The 19,363-nt window shown below is 33.9% G+C and overlaps 1 protein-coding gene across 3 annotated transcripts; it reads left to right on the top strand.

The window, feature by feature from the left end:
• Positions 1 to 8,965: 8,965 nt before the first annotated feature.
• Positions 8,966 to 17,671, top strand: LOC108345655 (protein phosphatase 2C and cyclic nucleotide-binding/kinase domain-containing protein). 3 transcript variants are annotated; one of them, XM_017584310.2, is made up of 16 exons: positions 8,984 to 9,809; positions 9,924 to 10,591; positions 11,951 to 12,085; positions 12,193 to 12,423; positions 12,604 to 12,729; positions 12,926 to 12,988; positions 13,401 to 13,483; positions 13,911 to 14,142; positions 14,217 to 14,530; positions 14,656 to 14,734; positions 14,809 to 14,875; positions 15,328 to 15,605; positions 15,705 to 15,770; positions 16,372 to 16,493; positions 16,773 to 16,929; positions 17,066 to 17,671. In XM_017584310.2, the coding sequence occupies exons 1-16, from the start codon at positions 9,443 to 9,445 to the stop codon at positions 17,312 to 17,314; spliced, it is 3,237 nt and encodes a 1,078-aa protein (XP_017439799.1). In that variant the 5' UTR covers positions 8,984 to 9,442; the 3' UTR covers positions 17,315 to 17,671. The 3 variants fall into 3 exon arrangements, with proteins under 3 accessions (XP_017439800.1, XP_052723537.1, XP_017439799.1); XM_052867577.1 differs by lacking the exons at positions 14,656 to 14,734; positions 14,809 to 14,875; positions 15,328 to 15,605; ... (2 more) ...; positions 16,773 to 16,929; positions 17,066 to 17,671 and having other exon boundaries at positions 8,970 to 9,809; positions 14,204 to 14,344; XM_017584311.2 differs by lacking the exons at positions 12,604 to 12,729; positions 12,926 to 12,988; positions 13,401 to 13,483; ... (7 more) ...; positions 16,773 to 16,929; positions 17,066 to 17,671 and having other exon boundaries at positions 8,966 to 9,809; positions 11,951 to 12,090; positions 12,193 to 12,396.
• Positions 17,672 to 19,363: the final 1,692 nt, after the last annotated feature.

The following is a 19,363-nucleotide window of genomic DNA, read 5'->3' as shown; positions in this document are numbered from 1 at the left end:
CCAAAATATATACTTTCTGAAAATGAAATTTATTAGATGCAATTCTTTTAAGAAAATATATGTAAAATTAAATAATATAATTAAGTTAACAATGTACCTAATCGAATATGAAAATTATTATTATTATTATATATCTTGTTAATGATAGATAATTTACTTTTACTATTATCAGCAAAGAAAATTTATATGTATCCACATAAGTGATTTCTCAAATTCATTATTATTAACAATCAGAAAACGCATTATAAACCCTCACCTACGTGAGAATGAAATATAACATGTTAATTTATTTTTTTATGGTTAAATATCTTTTTTATCCATAAACTTAAATATAAAATTAGAATTCATTTTATCTAAAACTTAAAAAATAAATATAAAAAACTTAATTTAACTTTACAAAATCATCTTATAATTAAATTTAAATTTATATAGGTAAGTCTTATAAGACTCCATCAAAGCTAAATGTAAAAAAGTTATAATAATTTTGAACCAGTGAATGGTACGTATAGAGGAAAAATCAAAATAAAACAGAGATTGAATGATGAAAGGATCAATACAAAACAGGAATTAAATAAATGATATTTAATTCCCTAATTCTGTATTTTAATGTGTCTGAATTTCAATAAACATATTTTTGTCTTGAAAAATAAAAAATTGAATGAAGATGAAAATGTTAATACCATAATTAAAAATGTTATGTATAAACAAATCTTTGAAGTTTTTTAAAATGAAACATGTACAACATTTTGCAATAAATCTAAGGTATATATCTTCTTATTTTATTCTAATTATAAAATATGTATATCAAAGTTATGTTTTTGTTTAGTTTCTTAGTGGATTAAAGACAGAAGAAAGATGGTAATAAAAGTTCTCATTATCAATGAAAGTCTTTTTATTTCAATACAAGGTTTTGAGGTAATGCAACATTCCTCGTATCTATTTCAATTACAAAAACAATAATATTTGAAACTACTCATAGATTCCAGAAAACCTGATTTAAAAAGTTTCTGAAATATATGTTCTTAAAATCACTTTTCCAGACAAAAAAAAATGATCATTTTAAAAATGTATGAGATTGCAAGGAGGAAATTATAAGTAAAAGGCCAAAATAAATTTATTAATATGAGATAAAATTATATTATTTTTCAGTCATTTGTAGGCAACGTGGGTAATTAACGTAGGACGGTGTGTGGGATGAGTTTTGTCTGAAGCTGATGTGACTTTAAATGATAAAAGGAGAGAGGACATGCTCAATGGAATGCCACTAACGCCTCTTCACCCTCACAAAATGATAAAAATAGATTATGCACAAAATATCTTATCTTAATCACTTTTAAATAAAAAAATTATCATTAATATCAAAAGAGACCATCACAGATACTAAAAGTTATATATAATTACTTGTTTTTTTTATAAAACACTAAATACATTACTTAATTAATTACTTATTTTCTCAACTTAAAATATTTTTAATTCAAATATTAATGATGTAATAAATGTAATTATATTTATAGTATTTATAGTAGATGTGATCATTTATCTTTTTTACCTCATGTTGTTTTGGAGTAATTAGTAACTGCTTAATTATAGTTTAATTGTTGGTAATATACTTTATTTTTAAGTTATTTTAATATAGATAATGATACTTTGACAATATTTTTTTGACAATATTTTAACACCATCTACATGTCATTCTGTGCTTGGTTCATGTTTGTGTTTATGATTATTATTATTGATTGTGGAGTAATTTTGGATCAATCAAAGAATGACACGTAGATGATGTTAAAATATTGTCAAAAAAATGTGGTCAGAGTTTCATTATCTTTTTAATATTGAAGTTAATTGTCTTGACTATATATCTATTTGTCAAGTTTCACGATTATTTGACCTGTAATAAATTGTTTAAATATCTTTAATATTGACTGATTGTCTGTTTTATGATTAACCGATCAATCATACCATAAATTAATTAATATTCTCATTTCAAATAATAAACTATAATAATAATTTCTTAAAAGTTAAAAAAAAAACATGAAATGTAAGATAACAGAGAAAAGGGAGAAAGAGAACCAGAGAACAAAGAAGAAGAGAATGGTATTGAAGAAAAGAATGAATTCAAGTTAAAAAAAAATACAACGAGGAAAAGGTATATATACAGCAAGTAAAAAAAAACTTCCTAGACCGAACGTCCTAAAAGGGAACGATCGATACAAAGAAGACAAACGGAAATAATAAAGGAAAAGGAACGAACGACAGAGCAAAGGACGAGCGTCAAAGGACGAGCGTTCCTGTCGAGCAGTGTGAACGACAGGCACTCGGACGAGCGTTCTTGTCGAGCGGAACAAATGACAGGCACGATGTCGAGCGACCCTGTCGAACGGAACGAACGACAGGCACGATGTCGAGCGACCCTGTCGAACGGAACGAACGACAGGCACGATGACGATCGTACCTGTCGAGCGACAATAACCAGATGAAGACGAACGGCAAGCGGCAACGACCAGATGATGACGAACGACCATAATAACTCTATCATCCCCCCTCAAGATGAACATGAATGTTATGCATGTTTAGCTTGGAAGTAACCATATTGAAAGGAGAAGGATAAAGAGATTTAGTGAAAACATCTGCAACTTGACTGGTAGAGGAAACATGCAGAAGTTTGATGAGACCATCTTGAAGCTTCTGTCGAGTGACATGACAGTCTATATCAATATGCTTTGTTCGTTCATGAAAAGTGGGATTCTTGGCAATGTGAATGGCAGAGTTGTTGTCACAGTAAACAGAATAAGGTGTCGGGCACGATATATGTAAATCTTGTAAAAGATATTGCAGCCATTGTAATTCACAGGTTAATGAAGCCAAAGACCTGTATTCAGCTTCAGAAGAAGATTTGGAGACAGTGGTTTGTTTCTTTGATTTCCAGGAGATAAGAGCAGTGCCAAGAAAAACGCAAAAACCAGAGATAGATCTTCTAGTGGTAGCACAGGTAGCCCAATCAGAGTCAGAATATGCGTGAATGCGGAAGGAATTATTAGCAGCATATAAAAGACCAGAACCGGGAGCATTCTTTAAATATCTAATAATTCTCATGGCTTGTTGCATATGAGGTTGGCGAGGAGTGGAGATAAACTGACTGAGTTGTTGAACAGCAAAGGAAATGTCGGGCCGTGTATGAGTGAGATAAAGAAGACGACCAATGAGACGGCGATAAGAAAAAGGATCAGTAAGAAGAGTGCCTTCATCAGCATGAAGTTTGATGGAAGGATCAGCAGGAGTAGAGGCAGGTTTACAACCTAACATACCAGCTTCAGAGATTAATTCAAGACAATATTTTCTTTGATTAATACATATCCCAGCTTGAGATCTAGCAATTTCAAAACCCAGAAAAAATTTGAGATCTCCAAGATTTTTGATGTGAAACTTGTTGTTTAGATGATCTTTGACATTGGTGATTTCAAATAGGTCATTTCCAGAAAGAAGAATATCATCAACGTATACCAGAAGAACAGTGATAGCAGTAGGAGAATGTTTGATAAAAAGAGAGTGGTCAGCAGTGCTTTGTTTAAAACCAAGAGAAACCAACTCATATGTGAGTTTATGATTCCAGTTCCTGCTTGCTTGTTTTAAACCATAAAGAGACTTGTTAAGTTTGCAGACAAGATTGGGAGCAGAAGAACGAAGACCAGGAGGAGGCCTCATGTATATCTCTTCAGATAAATCACCATGAAGAAAAGCGTTGTCGACATCCAATTGATGGAGAAACCATTTATTTATGGCAGCAAGAGCAAGAACGAGCCGAACAGTAGTGATTTTAACAACAGGTGAAAAGGTTTCATAGTAATCCAATCCTTCAGTTTGAGTGAAGCCTCTTGCTACTAAACGAGCTTTATATCTATCAATAGAGCCATCCGGTTTGTGTTTAATACGATATACCCAACGACAACTGATAGGTTTCTTTCCAATAGGAAGATTAACCAAAGTCCATGTCTGATTTCTTTCAAGGGCAGCAAGTTCAGAATGCATAGCCTGTTGCCAACATTCAAACTTGCTAGCTTCTTTAAAAGAAGAAGGTTCAACTTGAGCAGAAATATTATGACAAAAAGAAGTATGGTTAGAGGAACAATTATTATAAGAAAGAAACAAATGCATGGGATATGGGGTAGTATGAATTGGTTGAATAGCAGAAGTGATACCACAGTAATAGTCATTTAGATATGTAGGTCGAGTTTTATTTCTAAGTGAGATTCGTTGTTCAACAGTAGGAGTAATGATATTATCAGTGGGGTGAGGAATGTTACAAGGAGAATGATTTGTAGCAGTGGAAAAAGGTAGAACAGTAGGAAAATCAAAGAGAATAACATCAGAATTATCATCATTTGTAGGAGAAGAAGAGGAAGTAGAACAACTTTTATAGGGAAAAATATGTTCATGAAAAATCACATTTCGAGAAACGATAATTGAGTGGGAATACAGATCATACAGTACAAACCCTTTGGTTCCAGATTTATATCCAAGAAAAATACATTTAGTGCTTCTGGAATCAAGTTTTGTACGTCCTGCAGTGGCAGAGCTGGAGTAAGATAAACAACCAAAAACTTTTAGATTTGAAAAATCAGGTTTGAGTGAATAAACTAATTCATAAGGAGATTGATTATGAAGAAAAGGTGTTGGAAGTCTATTAATGATGTGAATGGCAAGTTTGACAGCATATGACCAGAAGATATTAGGAACTTTAGATTGAAAAAGTAAAGAACGACAAACATTAAGAATATGTTGATGCTTCCTTTCAACAATGCCATTTTGTTGAGGAGTAGCAACACAAGAGGTTTCATGAAAAATACCTTTAGTAGAGTAAAAGTCATTAAGAAAAAATTCTTTGCCATTGTCAGACCTTAGAATTTTAAGTTTACATGAGAACTGATTTTCAGTTAAGAGAATAAAGTTTGGAAGTAAGTTTTTAACATCAGATTTTTGTTTTAAAAGAAGGATCCATGTAAAACGGCTATAGTCATCAACTATAGTTAAAAAGTATTTGTATCCATCAATAGAAGAAATAGAGAGAGGACCCCAAATATCAACATGAATTAGATGAAAGAAACAAGGAGATTTAGTTTTGCTAACAGAAAATTGAAGACGTTTTTGTTTAGCAAAAGCACAGGCGTCACAAGCATCAAAAGATTGAAATGAAATATCAGTATATTGAGAGGCTAAAATTTGAAGAACTTTATTTGAAGGATGTCCAAGTTTCATATGCCACAAATTACAGGAATCATTAGAACTGTTATGAAAGGCAGAATGAGAAATATTCAATTCAGAAGTAGTGGTGACATTATTACTAAGAAGATAAAAAAGGCCCTTGTATTTCTTAGCTACTCCAATCGTCTGGTAAGTATCCATCTGCACAATGAGACAGCTATCTTGATGAAAAACAATGAAGAAATTATTTGAATGTAATAATTTTGAAATAGAAATAAGATGAACAGAGAAGTTAGGAACAAAAAGAGTGTTATGTAAAATCAAATTGCCTAAATTTACAGTGCCAGAAAATTCAGCAGTAACAAAACTATGATTTGGTAAACGTATAGAAATAGGAGTAATGGGATGCAAGGAATGAAAAAGAAATTTAGAAGAACATATATGATCAGTAGCGCCACTATCTATAATCCAAGAAGAAAAATTAAATGAAGAAAAAGAACCTGATGACTGTGGAGTGCATTGATTAACACTGGCCTCCTTAGTAGTAGGAGATTGAGATTGTTTCAATAAACTAAGAATGGCGTTATACTGATCTTGAGAAAAAAAATGTTGAGGTTGAGTTTTATCAGCAGAAGAATCATCATTGGAATTATCAGTAGAGGTGTGTGAATCACCATTAGTGATGTTGGCAGAAGAATTGGAGATAGCTAAATGAGGTTTGATGACGGGTTTATAACCTTGAGGAAGACCATATTTGAACCAGCAATTATCAGAAGTATGATTAGTTCTTTTGCAATGATCACAGTACTTAGAACGACCACCAAATTTAATATTACGTCCTCGTCCACGACCAGAAAAAAATACCAGAACGATCAGTTTTATAAGATTTGTGTTGAGGATCGTAAGAATTGAAATTGGCCATAGAATCTTGTGGAGTTTGTGAGGACGAATTATGAAATTCACGTTCTTGTTGAAGAATCAAAGAAAAGGTTTTGGTAAGAGTTGGCATGGGTTCCATTAGCATGATTTGAGAACGTACAGAAGAGAATTCATCATTTAATCCACGGAGAAACTTGATTACAGAATCATCATTACGATCTTGTTGAATCTTGACTAACAATCCACAATTGCAAGGAGAATGGCAGGTACATACAAGAATGGTTTGATATAGAGAAAGCTCTTTCCAAATTATTTGAAGACGAGTATAATATTGAGATACAGTGGAATCACCTTGTTTGCAAGAATGAATGGCTTCTTGAAGATCAGCAATACGAAACTTGTCACCATGAGAAAAACGTTGAAGAAGATCAATCCAGATGTCATAGGCAGACTCCATCCACATAACAGATTGTTTAATAGGGAGCGTCATGGATCGTGTCAGCCATGAAATCACCATCTTGTTACAACGTTTCCAGGCTTCGTGAAGAACATCATCAGCAGCAGGGCAAGGAATAGTGCCAAGAACGAATTTTTCTTTATTCTTGGTTTCCAGAGCAACGAGCATATCATGGCGCCATTGTTGATAGTTGTTGTCAGAAAGAAGAGGAGTAACAAGAATAAGAGCGGGATTCTTACCGGGATGCAGAAACAGAGGGTTGGCAGGGTTGGAGAGATAATCAGTGGTAGAATTGGAGAAAGCCATGAGAAAAGTATTTGTCTACTGATACCATGTAAGATAACAGAGAAAAGGGAGAAAGAGAACCAGAGAACAAAGAAGAAGAGAATGGTATTGAAGAAAAGAATGAATTCAAGTTAAAAAAAAATACAACGAGGAAAAGGTATATATACAGCAAGTAAAAAAAAACTTCCTAGACCGAACGTCCTAAAAGGGAACGATCGATACAAAGAAGACAAGCGGAAATAATAAAGGAAAAGGAACGAACGACAGAGCAAAGGACGAGCGTCAAAGGACGAGCGTTCCTGTCGAGCAGTGTGAACGACAGGCACTCGGACGAGCGTTCTTGTCGAGCGGAACAAACGACAGGCACGATGTCGAGCGACCCTGTCGAACGGAACGAACGACAGACACGATGTCGAGCGACCCTGTCGAACGGAACGAACGACAGGCACGATGACGATCGTACCTGTCGAGCGACAATAACCAGATGAAGACGAACGGCAAGCGGCAACGACCAGATGATGACGAACGACCATAATAACTCTATCATGAAATCTAAAACATTTTGCAAGAATTAAAATTGGATAGATTTCATATATTATAGGATTTTAAACATATTTTCTAACTTAATAGACGATTTAAAAATAATAATGTTAGTTTAATACGGTGACATTGAATATTATAATTTGTACTATAATAATCAGTCACTTTTTCAATTCAATTACCATCTTTTATATATTCCATTTAATTGATTCAAGAATATCTTTCATGCCCAAAAAGTGTCCCATGATAAATTCTTGATAGATAAATCGATAAGCATTAAGGTCAGAGAAGAAGAAAAGAAAGAGTAAGGACCACTTTTCCCAAACTAGAAAAGGAAATGATGTGAAAAATTACACTTTTTAAATATCAATTTCTCATATTAAATAATATCCAAATTATTTTTTTATCTCTATTAAACCTTCAAAAATATATTAATTTTAATATATATAAAAAAATGTCAGAAAAATCTAAATTAATCTGGAAGTATCATGCATGGTGTGTGAATGGTCACTTTGTAAGGGGTTATGATTCAGTGAAGAAGAAACATGATGAAAAAATAACACTGAAACCATCAATGAATAATGACCCTACAAAAGTTGATCAATCATACAGCTCAAAATTCATTGCCATCACCACTAAATTTTTAGCGGGTCCCTTTTTCCTATCATCATATTCATTATTTATTTATTCATTTAAATTCCAACTGCAACGTTATTATTCACACATCTTCTTTTGTGAAATCAACTAAATTAATGTCAGTTGACTCAGAAAAGTTATTACATTCAAATTAAACCGTTTCGTTTGAAAGTTAGCGTACGTTTACATTTTTTTTTCATTTTTATTCTACGAAACCAATAAAAACGAAAATACATTAAATTAAACATTAAATGAATTAAATATATTTTCATTACTTAACTTTCATTAAAATTTAAAATTAATGATTTTGATTCAATTTAGACTCTTAACTTTTTGAAATGTGTGAGTTTAATTATGTAAATAATTTTTTATTAAATTTATTCAAATTTCACATCTATTTTATGATAACATTTGAGTATTGTTTGATATATTCTCTTTTAATATTAATTAAGAAATATATTTAAATTTTTAAATAAATTAAACTAAATTAATTAGAAAGATTAAATTCACATAATTTTAAAGATTGAAAATTAAATTAATTTAGAATTTTAGAAAAAAATAATTCTACTTTTTATTAAAAATTAAAAGATTAAAAAAATATTTAACCTAATATATATTTAATAGTTGTCTACACATATAAATATATAAATTAAATATATTTTTACTTATTAAAATTTAAAATAAAATTAAAATTTGTGTCAAAATTTTTATACATTAATACATTTTTGTATGTAAAAAATTAATAAATTTACTTATCTTAATTCAAATATATTAATTTTTTCATGTTAAATACGTTTTATTTTATATAAAGTATTTTAATTATTTATATCATTTGAACATAATCTATTTATTTTTAAATTTAGATAAATAATATATTATATTATTGGTTATGTTAAAGTGAAAGTTGGCGCGTGAAGATGTTAAACACACATGAGCAGCACCACGAAAACAAAACCTGTGACTCACTTTCTCTCTCTCTCTGACCTTACACACATCACATGCACCAGTCATCGTTCTCATCCACTACTAATTAAACACTGCAAATTCTTACAAAAACTTGTTCAAAACTTAACCTAATCCTATTCTTCTACTGTAATCTTTTTCTCTTTTGCCTTTCGCTTTTAACCAACCACTAAACTCCATTCGGTAGAAGCCATTTTAAACAAAACAAAACCAATCGCAATGCACGAAAATCCGATTTCGACTAATTTTTGCACTGCATCAGTAAGCATAATCTCATTTGTCATGCTTCCTGCTCATTTATTGCAAACAATTTGTGGTTCGAAATTCCTTCCTCCTAATAATTGAGATTTCAGATTAGGACACAACTTTTGTTACCCACACCACTCTCTCTCTCTCTCTCTCTCTCTCTCTCTTGATGCCAAATTTAGCATCTCAGTTTATTACTTCATTCTTCTTCTTCTTCTTCGTTTTCTTTTACTCGCTATGGGTTGCATTTACTCGCGAGTTTGTATAGGTGACAACTGCAGAGGCTCAAGCATCAACGGAGACCCCATAGCCAGAACCACCGACGTTGGAGAAGTGGCTAATTTCTCGCCCACCTCTTCCGACGTTGAAGAAGGTGAAATCAGAGACCAGCTTAACCAATTGAGCATCACGAGGGACTCCGAAGCGGGAATCCGGAGACTAGCTAGGGTTTCAGCGCAGTTCCTGCCGCCGGACGGTTCACGAATCGTTAAAGTGCCTTCTGAGAACTTCGAATTGCGATACTCGTTTTTGTCTCAGAGAGGTTACTATCCCGATGCACTTGATAAAGCGAACCAGGATAGCTTCTGCATCCACACGCCTTTCGGTACTTTTTTTTTGAAGTTGTGTTTTCTGCAGTTTCTGTTTGTGGCTTTGGCTGGTTCTTTTTGTGGAGTGTGTCTTTGGTTGTCATTGTGTGTGAGGGTTTTTATCTCGACAGGTACGAGTCCTAATGACCACTTTTTTGGTGTCTTCGACGGCCATGGTGAGTTTGGAGCTCAGTGCTCGCAGTTCGTGAAGCGGAAATTGTGTGAGAATTTGCTCAGGAATTCTAAATTCCGTGGTGATCCTGTTGAGGCTTGTCATGCGGCGTTTTTGGCGACGAATTCGCAGCTGCATGCTGATGTTTTGGATGACAGCATGAGCGGGACGACGGCGATCACGGTGCTGGTGAGGGGGAGGACGATATTTGTGGCGAATTCCGGCGATTCGAGGGCGGTGATCGCGGAGAGGAGAGGGAAGGAAATTGTGGCCGTTGATTTGTCGATTGATCAGACGCCGTTTAGGAGTGATGAGCTGGAGAGGGTGAAGCTCTGTGGGGCGAGGGTTCTTACTTTGGATCAGATTGAGGGGTTGAAGAACCCTGATGTGCAGTGTTGGGGCACTGAGGAGGGTGATGATGGTGACCCTCCGAGGTTGTGGGTGCCCAATGGGATGTACCCGGGGACGGCTTTCACAAGGAGTATTGGTGATTCTATTGCGGAGACTATTGGGGTTGTGGCGAATCCTGAGATTGTTGTGTTTGAGCTCACGCAGGATCACCCTTTCTTTGTGCTTGCTAGTGATGGGGTGTTTGAGTTTCTCTCTAGCCAGAGTGTGGTTGAAATGGTATGGTAGATCTCTTTTATTGTTGTGTCCCTCGCTTTTCTTTTAAGCTAGCTTTTTCCTTATTCAAAGGCATACATTCTTTTCTCTCTTTTTTGAGGGGTTTCGGTTGTTGAAATTTGCTTTTATGTGTACTAAAGAAGTTGGTGGCAGATTATTATTTCGTTTCAGTGGCAATCCCGATCTGGCACAATTAATATTGGGTACTGTGTCTCTCTCATATTTGGAATTAGAATCAGGAATTAGGGACTAGGAATCTTTCTCAAAATTAGGAGACCCAACTTATGCAGCTGGGGACTTTTTGACAGAAAATTCAAATTCACTCCTTTGCATAAAGCCACATGGATGTCAGGGGAAACAGAATTTTCCATATAAGGTTGTCGGGAAAGAAATTTTCAGCTAATAGTTATGGATTTCTAAGAATTGAAATTATATTCCAGCCCAACTTTAGCATCAGAAAACAAAGTTCCAAACCACTTCATTATTCCTTCTACAGTTGAAACCATTATTTAATAAGGAAATTTTTTTGGGTGATCATTGTTTGTAATAGTCACTTTGGTCATAATTCACTAAAACATATTCTTTTCATATATATATTTTATAAAATGGGAGGGAGCAATTAGTCTTTTCACCATGAGCTGTTTTTCTGTTTCATGCAAGACTTGCTTTCGTAGAATCGCAAGAACACTATCCAATTGAAACCAAGCTCACCATTTTGTGACTGTAGTTGATTTTAATGAGAAGTGATTTTTAGAAGGGTGCAATGCGCCTGCAATAGTTCCAACAAGTTTAACATTTCATTGGTTTCAGTTTTAAAATTTGATATTCTGCTATTAGTCTAATAATCAACTGGTCAAATTGGATGCAATTTTGTGTTGAAATTCGTGTCTGTTATTAAGCCTAGTAGTTGAAACGTTTAGGATTAACTGAATACTAAGTTTGAGACGTAAATTACTTAACTGCATCATACTTTTGTTGATTCGGGGCTATGTAAGTGGAGTTTTATGGAGTAAATTTTTCTCCCTCATGATAGATAAGGATATTAAAAGAACACCTTTTTGGGTAATGGTATTGTCAAATTGTCCAGGTGATGTGGAAATGTATCTGGGCATGTCTTCATTCACAGAAGCTTGGTCAGAAATTTCTATGTTCAAACTAGGTTGATGCATCATTGACCTTGGAACTATCTTTCCAAAGTCTAATCCTTGCAGATTTCTGATAATAATACGTGTAAATAATAACCATGTGCATTTGATCATGGAATTGGGTTTTGTGAATTTAATTTATTGCAACTTTAAACCTAGATATGGTGTAACATCCAATTGAAGTAAAATTGTCTCTTAATTGCCATTATGTTTGCAGGCTGCAAAATTCAAAGATCCTCGTGATGCTTGTGCTGCAATTGTGGCAGAATCTTATCGACTCTGGCTGCAATATGAAACTCGTACAGATGACATCACAGTCATCATTGTACATGTAAATGGGCTAACTGCTGAAGTATGGTACTTTTCCTGTTTTATCCTGCTTCTCTTCAATTATATTCCTAGAAATAGTCTCTCTTTCATTTACTTTATTGTTAGAACTGATCTAATCTTCCAAATCAGTCTACTGTTGCTCAGTCGGCTAGTTATGGTGATGTTTTGCGAAAACCTGTGCCACAAGTCGTAGAGGTGACAGGTTCAGAATCCCCTTCCACCTTTGGCTGGAGTGCTAGAAACCATCGTGTAAGACATGACTTGTCAAGGGCACGCCTCCGAGCACTTGAAAATTCCCTAGAAAATGGGCAAGCTTGGGTTCCTCCCCCTTCTGCCCATAGAAAGACATGGGAAGAAGAAGTAATCCCCCACTTAATCTTTTAATTTTACAATTGATTTAGCTCTTTTATTTTTCATTTTTTTATTTATTTAAATCGATAACAACATTGGTACTACTATTAAGTAATAGTTTTAGTTTCTCCCTATGGAAAGTTTAATGACTTTGAACCTTTGCTGGTGCTTCATCTTCATATGCCACAGGCACACATAGAGCAGGCATTGCATGATCATTTTCTCTTCCGAAAACTTACCGATTCTCAGTGTCATGTTCTATTGGATTGCATGCAAAGAGTGGAGGTCGAACCTGGGGATATTATAGTCAAACAGGTGAGTTTTTTAGTTGAAAGTTGAAAATAGAATTGTGCACAGTCCAACCTGGGGATATTGTAGATTCCAGGGGCAGAAATTGATGTTTACCATTCTTGAACGGAACATGTCTTTGGATCTTGTTAAAAATTTCTCTTTATATTGACTTTGATTATATTATAATTTGCACAATTGTGACAAAAGTTATACTTTGCAGGGTGGTGAAGGTGACTGTTTTTATGTTGTTGGTAGTGGAGAATTTGAGGTCTTGGCAACTCAGGTTTATAAACTTTGTCATTTGATTGCTCTATTGATTTGTGATGACTGATATTCTATTAGGAAAATATTGAAAATTGTACTAGCCAGAGGCAAAAGGCAAGGGTCGTGGCACCTTCAGGCTTTAAAAACTTCTTTAAATGTTTCTTAGATTTCCATGCTAATAATGTTTTGTTCGTGATAAAGTTCTAGGATTTAACATCTTTCAAAAACCCGCCTTATTTTTTTCTAAACCCGAGTCCATCATTTTAGCTTAATTGGATTTTTCCTTGGTTTAGTCAATGAAATCATGTTTTGAAGATCTTCAGTCATGTAACGAATGCTGCCTGTACCTAGTCTTTTCTAATATGTTGTGTGTTTCTATTTTGTCAATGAGATATGTTACTAATCCTGTTCAACATTCATTACTATTGCAGGAAGAAAAAGAAGGCGATGTACCTAGGGTTTTGCAGCGCTACACAGCTGAAAAACTCTCATGTTTTGGAGAGCTTGCTCTAATGTAAGTCACTCAATCATACATGTTAGCATCTTGTGGTTCTTCCACTCAATTGAAGTTATTCTTTTTCGCATGAAACATATCTAGTCATTGAAGTTTCCTCTCGGTTAGGTATTAATATTTTTTTGAGAACTGTTATCCAGATAGGCATATGAAGTTCAACTATAATTATTCCAGAATATATGAAATGTTATATAAAATTTTCAACCAGCTTTAAGAACTAAGTTTTTGCAACCTATTTTTTACTGAAAATGTGCAGAGTCATTTTTATGAGGGTGCCTTCACACAACAAGGCTTAGTCTGTTGTTGTTATTGTATTTAAAGTCATTTTTTTCTCTTACTCTTTTTTCATATGTAGCTGCTATGACAATATTAGCTTTTTGCCTTGCCAATTTAACACTTTTTTGTTTTTCAAAAAATGGCATTACAGGTACAACAAACCACTCCAGGCTTCTGTACGTGCTGTAACAAAAGGAACACTTTGGGCTTTAAAACGAGAAGATTTTCGTGGGATATTAATGTCAGAATTCTCTAACTTATCCTCATTGAAGTTGCTTCGATCTGTAGATCTCCTCTCAAGGTTATCAATTTTACAACTCAGTCAGATTTCTGACTCCCTTTCTGAAGTTTCCTTCTCAAATGGGCAGACAATAATAGACAATGTAAGTTATTGCTTAATTGCTTTAATCCCTTGTTCTCTTATCTTTTCTTAATGACTTTCAGTATGTCTTTGCAGAATGAAATCCTTGCATTGTACATTATACAGAAGGGATGCGTAAAAATCACTTTTGATTCTGATTTGTTGACGAGTCCAAATGCCTACAGCCTCAAGCCTGACATCCAAAACGAGGAGAATGATGTTCAGAGCAGAACAGAACTATCAATAGAGAAGCCTGAGGGAAGCTATTTTGGTGAATGGACCCTTTATGGTGAACGTATTGGTTCCATAAATGCTGTTGCTGTGGGTGATGTTGTATGTGCTTTGCTAACAAAAGACAAATTTGAATCTGTTATTGGCTCCATACAAAAGATTTCTCAGGAAGATCACAAGTACGTTTTAGTATGTGCATGTGTTACCATGTGTCAGACGACAGCTATGCAGTTCTGCTTATATGCTTATACACTGAACTTAAAAACAAAGTTTCATATAATTGACACCATTAGTTTCATCATAGGTCAAAGGATAATTCAATGGAGTTGACTGGAAGAAATTATGATTTTTCATCCCTTGATAAAGTCCAGCTTTCAGATTTGGTAAGAGTTTTCTGTTGCATTCAATTTTTTGGAAATGAGATCCTCAAATTAGCTTATGGACCATATTTTGGCAGGAGTGGAGAAAGACACTATATTCCACTGACTGTTCCGAAATAGGGGTTGCAAATTTAAAGGAATCAGGTACAAAAACATTTCTCCTATTCTTGCATGAAAAATAACTATAGAATTATTTGATCCTGGAAATAATGGACTTTCATAAATTTAATACATCAAGTGATCAACAATCAATTTCCAAATTTGATTCAATCAAGTCCTTTTGTAGATGAACTTGATATAAACCTACCAAATCTTTGGAGGATTTGTTCCCTTCTTAATTAATCAAATTTGAAGAATGATGTAGTTAGTGGATGTGAAAAATATTTGAAAAAGGACTAAGTGGATGTAAGCCTAATGTTTTAGTTGCCAAAATATAAATATTTTCTTAAAATTGTGACTTTTTTCTTCATAGGTATCTTGGTTTCCTTTTCCTACATTGATTAATAGCCTTTAAATGTATTCCATAGTGATAAAAAATGTGTATGCTGGATTTCTTTTTCTAATGAAATTTTCTGCATGAATACATTTTGGTGCAGAAAATTTGCTTACTTTGAAGAGATTTTCTAAGCCAAAGATCAAAAGGCTTGGAAAGGAATCACAGGTCTTGAAAGAGAAAGATTTGATTAAGGGTTTGGGCTCTTCAGTTAGTATACCACAGGTTTTATGCACTTGTGCTGATCGCATGTATGCTGGAATACTGCTAAATACTCACCTTGCTTGCCCTTTGTCTTCCATACTTTCAAGTCCTTTTAGTGAATCAGCCGCACGGTTTTGTGCTGCATCTGTTGTCACTGCTTTAGAAGACTTGCACAAGGTCTTGTATCTAAATAATTATTGTCTTCGCTTTTTGTGCCTTCTTTGGCTAGTCGCTAAGGTTGCCCTTTCCTTTATTCATTTCATACTTGAATTTCAGAATGGTGTTCTCTACAGAGGTGTGTCACCTGATGTTTTGATGTTGGAGCAAACAGGACAGATACAGGTTTGGGAACTTTTGTTTGATTTCTTTTCAACATATCCATGCTTATCAGTTGTATTGATGGTAAATCTTCTATAGTTATGGCAGATGACATCGCGGTAAATGATGGATGACGTTAAAGACTAAAAATATGCATAATATAGATACAACAGATCTAACACCTCATCATTAATTATGAAGATAATTCAAATGTTCTCTAACATGTCAAACTAAAATCATCACAATTCCCTGACTGTAATATAAATGCAATCAGAGGTGACACCAAGATTTTAATGCAAGTGTGACCCAGAATAAAGTCTAGTTAGAGTCTTTTAAACATTTGAGTTGAAGGAAACTTAGTTATAATACAGTATAAGTATAAAATGAAATAAACCTTCTTCTTAATTATCATGTAAAACTATTCATAGTGAAATATAAGAAACCATTAATACATACCTTCAGCTCTTAACCTGTGATGTGATCGGTGTTGTTTCATGGATGTGTAGTAACGTATTTTGGGGGTATTAATCCTTTAGAAGGGTATTAATCCTGATACAGGGATATGTATAAACAGTTATTCATAATATAGCAGTATCTGATTATTTTGTGTATGCACTGATTGCAGCTGGTCGACTTCAGATTTGGAAAACAGCTTTCTGGCGAGAGAACATTCACAATTTGTGGGATGGCAGATTCTCTGGCTCCAGAGATTGTTTTGGGAAAAGGCCATGGTTTCCCTGCCGACTGGTATAAATAAAACCTTGTCCAAACACATTAATTCTCGTTAAACTACACAAGTCCTCGTCAGTAGCAAGCTTCTGTCTTTATTTCCTTAATATCAAGAAACCTAAATTAGCATAGCATTTACTGAATGCATAATTAAAGCTTTCTTTGAATTGTAATCAATAGGATTGTAGTTACAACTGACTTTCATTACAACAAATTGGATTGAAAAGTTTTTAATTCATGGTTCTTGATTGCATTTTATGGATGTCAAGATGGCAAACTTTTCTTGTGATTATGCAGGTGGGCATTGGGGGTTTTAATATATTTTATGTTACGTGGTGAGATGCCATTTGGATCATGGAGAGAAAATGAACTTGATACAGTTGCCAAAATTGCAAAAAGGAAGCTACACCTTCCCGAGAGTTTCAGCTCTGAAACGGTTGATCTTATCTCCAAGGTATTGCAAGAACCAAGACTCTCTTTCTCTAAAGATAGTCTACGTAGTTTGCATTGCTTGAAATATACGCAATGCATAATTGGGAACATCCATGCATACTTTCTCTAATTGGATTTTATTTGACTGATTGGTTCAGCTACTTGAAGTGGAAGAAAACAATAGACTTGGAAGCCAAGGTCCTGATTCTGTCAAGAGTCACCCATGGTTTAAGGGTATTGATTGGGAAGGAATTAGAAGCCGCACTTTTCCTGTTCCTCAGGAAATTATTTCTCGTATAACACAATACTTGGAAGTTCATTCTGAAGATTGTAGTACTGTCTATCCGGGCTCGCCTTTGCAGGAGGTAGAAGAACTTAATGTGCCTGAGTGGCTTGAGAACTGGTAGAAGGATGACCATTACTTTTTGTTTTCTTTTTGAAGTTTGGCACTCCACCAATATTTACCATTGCTTATCTGGACAAATTGCAATCCAAGAATGCAGTTAACCAGAAAATGTGAACAGCGCAACAGATGCAAAATATTCCCTATAGTTTGAATCTTTTAGTTGCAGACTGGGTAGGGTAGGTTTATTAGCCTCTTCATCTCTTCCCTTTTCTAAATTTTTTTGGGGGTAATTCCCTTCCCCTGTAAATATTATATAAGTGTAAATGATTGAATTTGAATTCAGTCAATTGCAATTCAAGCAAGTTAGTTTTGTCATTGACCAAAATTCATACTAATACATAAAAGGGAAACTTATTTTTGTTCTCACGCAACTTTTGTTGCGTCCACATCAAATTTGAGGACAATTTCTCTTTCTAACACCACTTTCATTTGATTTATCATTTTGATAAACGTGTTTTATTCATTTGATCGTTTGAGTATTAATAGAAGAAAAATTCATGATATATATAGTTTTATTGTTGGTTTAATATGTTTAGCAAAGCAACACAGTGACAAATATTTTCAGTCAGTAGTAACAATATAGCAACCCAGTGTTACTTCCAGATTATCACGTTTGGTCATACGGTAGACTGATCCAAAGTTGTCCCATGAATTAAAGAAGTCCTTCCAATTTTCAGTAACATACTCCAACTGCTTTTCTTTCATGCAAATGCAAGTTCATTTTAGTACTTATCTCCTTTCTTCTAATATACTAGGTGATGGTGGCAATTCAAAGTGAGTGATCTTTCACATCAACATTCCAAATACATATTTTCTTGAAAATAAAATAAAAATAAGCCTCATCATTAAGAGAAAAAGTAGGGGAAAAGGAAATAAAATGTACTTTAGCATTCAAATTGGTAGCATAGGCACTAACGTCATGATAATGTATTACTTACATGTTTTCAACTTTGTTTATATTCAATAGCTTTCCCCCATAATCCAAACCAAAATATTTTAATCTGACAACGACAAGGAGACCTACCCCCTAAAAAAATGTGACCAATGTAAAACTACACTGACAAATGTAACAATACTTAATGTTAACATGGTACATAAAATACTCTTAAAATAAGTTTTTATGCAGCATGTAAGCACCTTGTCTATGTAGCACCTAGCCGACTTTGGATCTGCTTAATACTAAACTATTGCCATAGCAGACAGAGTTAGTCTGTTACTGAGGTCACATTTTGGCAATGGCATCCTTCATTTGGGCTTCAAGACAGTAGAATAGGGTTTATTTTTTGCGTGTTGTATTGCCTCTCTTTCGCCATGAATTAATATGCACACTTCACACACAAGAAACTGACAAAAACTACCTCTTATTTTGGAAAGCTTCTTCGGGTTATGCATATTATGGCCAATTATTCAACCTGATCACATAAATTGCAGACTTCTCTTTTTTTGTTTTTCTATTGATTGGCTTGACGCAAATTAGTTAATTGGCCAATTTACCACTGGTTATTATATACTTGTTAGATTTGATCCCAGGAAAAATTGAAGAGAAGAGATATGTAAAACTTTGGAAAGGTTAGAGATTTTTGGATTGGTTAAGCATGTAACGACTGATGAATTTGCATAATCAAATATCAGTACTTTAAATCTTTCAACTTTTGGGACTGATTCATTTTCTCCTCTTGTTTGATAAAAGTACTTACAAAAAAAAGTAGAGATGTCAAGCTTACACAAATTGAGTTAAAATTGAATCAATCTGTTCGGACAATTTTTTGGTAATCAATACATTTTATAGTTTTGTTCATTTACATATTGATGAGTTATATAAGTTGACTTAACTATATTTTGTTTTTTTAACTTATTTTATATATTTATTGTGGTATAATAAAAATAGATTGACTAAACTCATCTATCATAAAGTTAAATTATTTACCTATTTTATCAGTCATTATTATAAAGATGGTAAGTGAAAATCAAATTGTCTACCTATATGTAGTTGGACAACCAAATAAATTAATCATTCAAAACATTCAAACATTAAAAACATTCTAGTCTT

Source organism: Vigna angularis, chromosome 8 (assembly GCF_016808095.1).
Source record: "Vigna angularis cultivar LongXiaoDou No.4 chromosome 8, ASM1680809v1, whole genome shotgun sequence".
Classification (NCBI taxonomy): domain Eukaryota; kingdom Viridiplantae; phylum Streptophyta; class Magnoliopsida; order Fabales; family Fabaceae; genus Vigna; species Vigna angularis.
The sequence above is the reverse complement of the archived record's forward strand: the minus strand, read 5'-3'. Positions and strand labels throughout refer to the sequence as shown.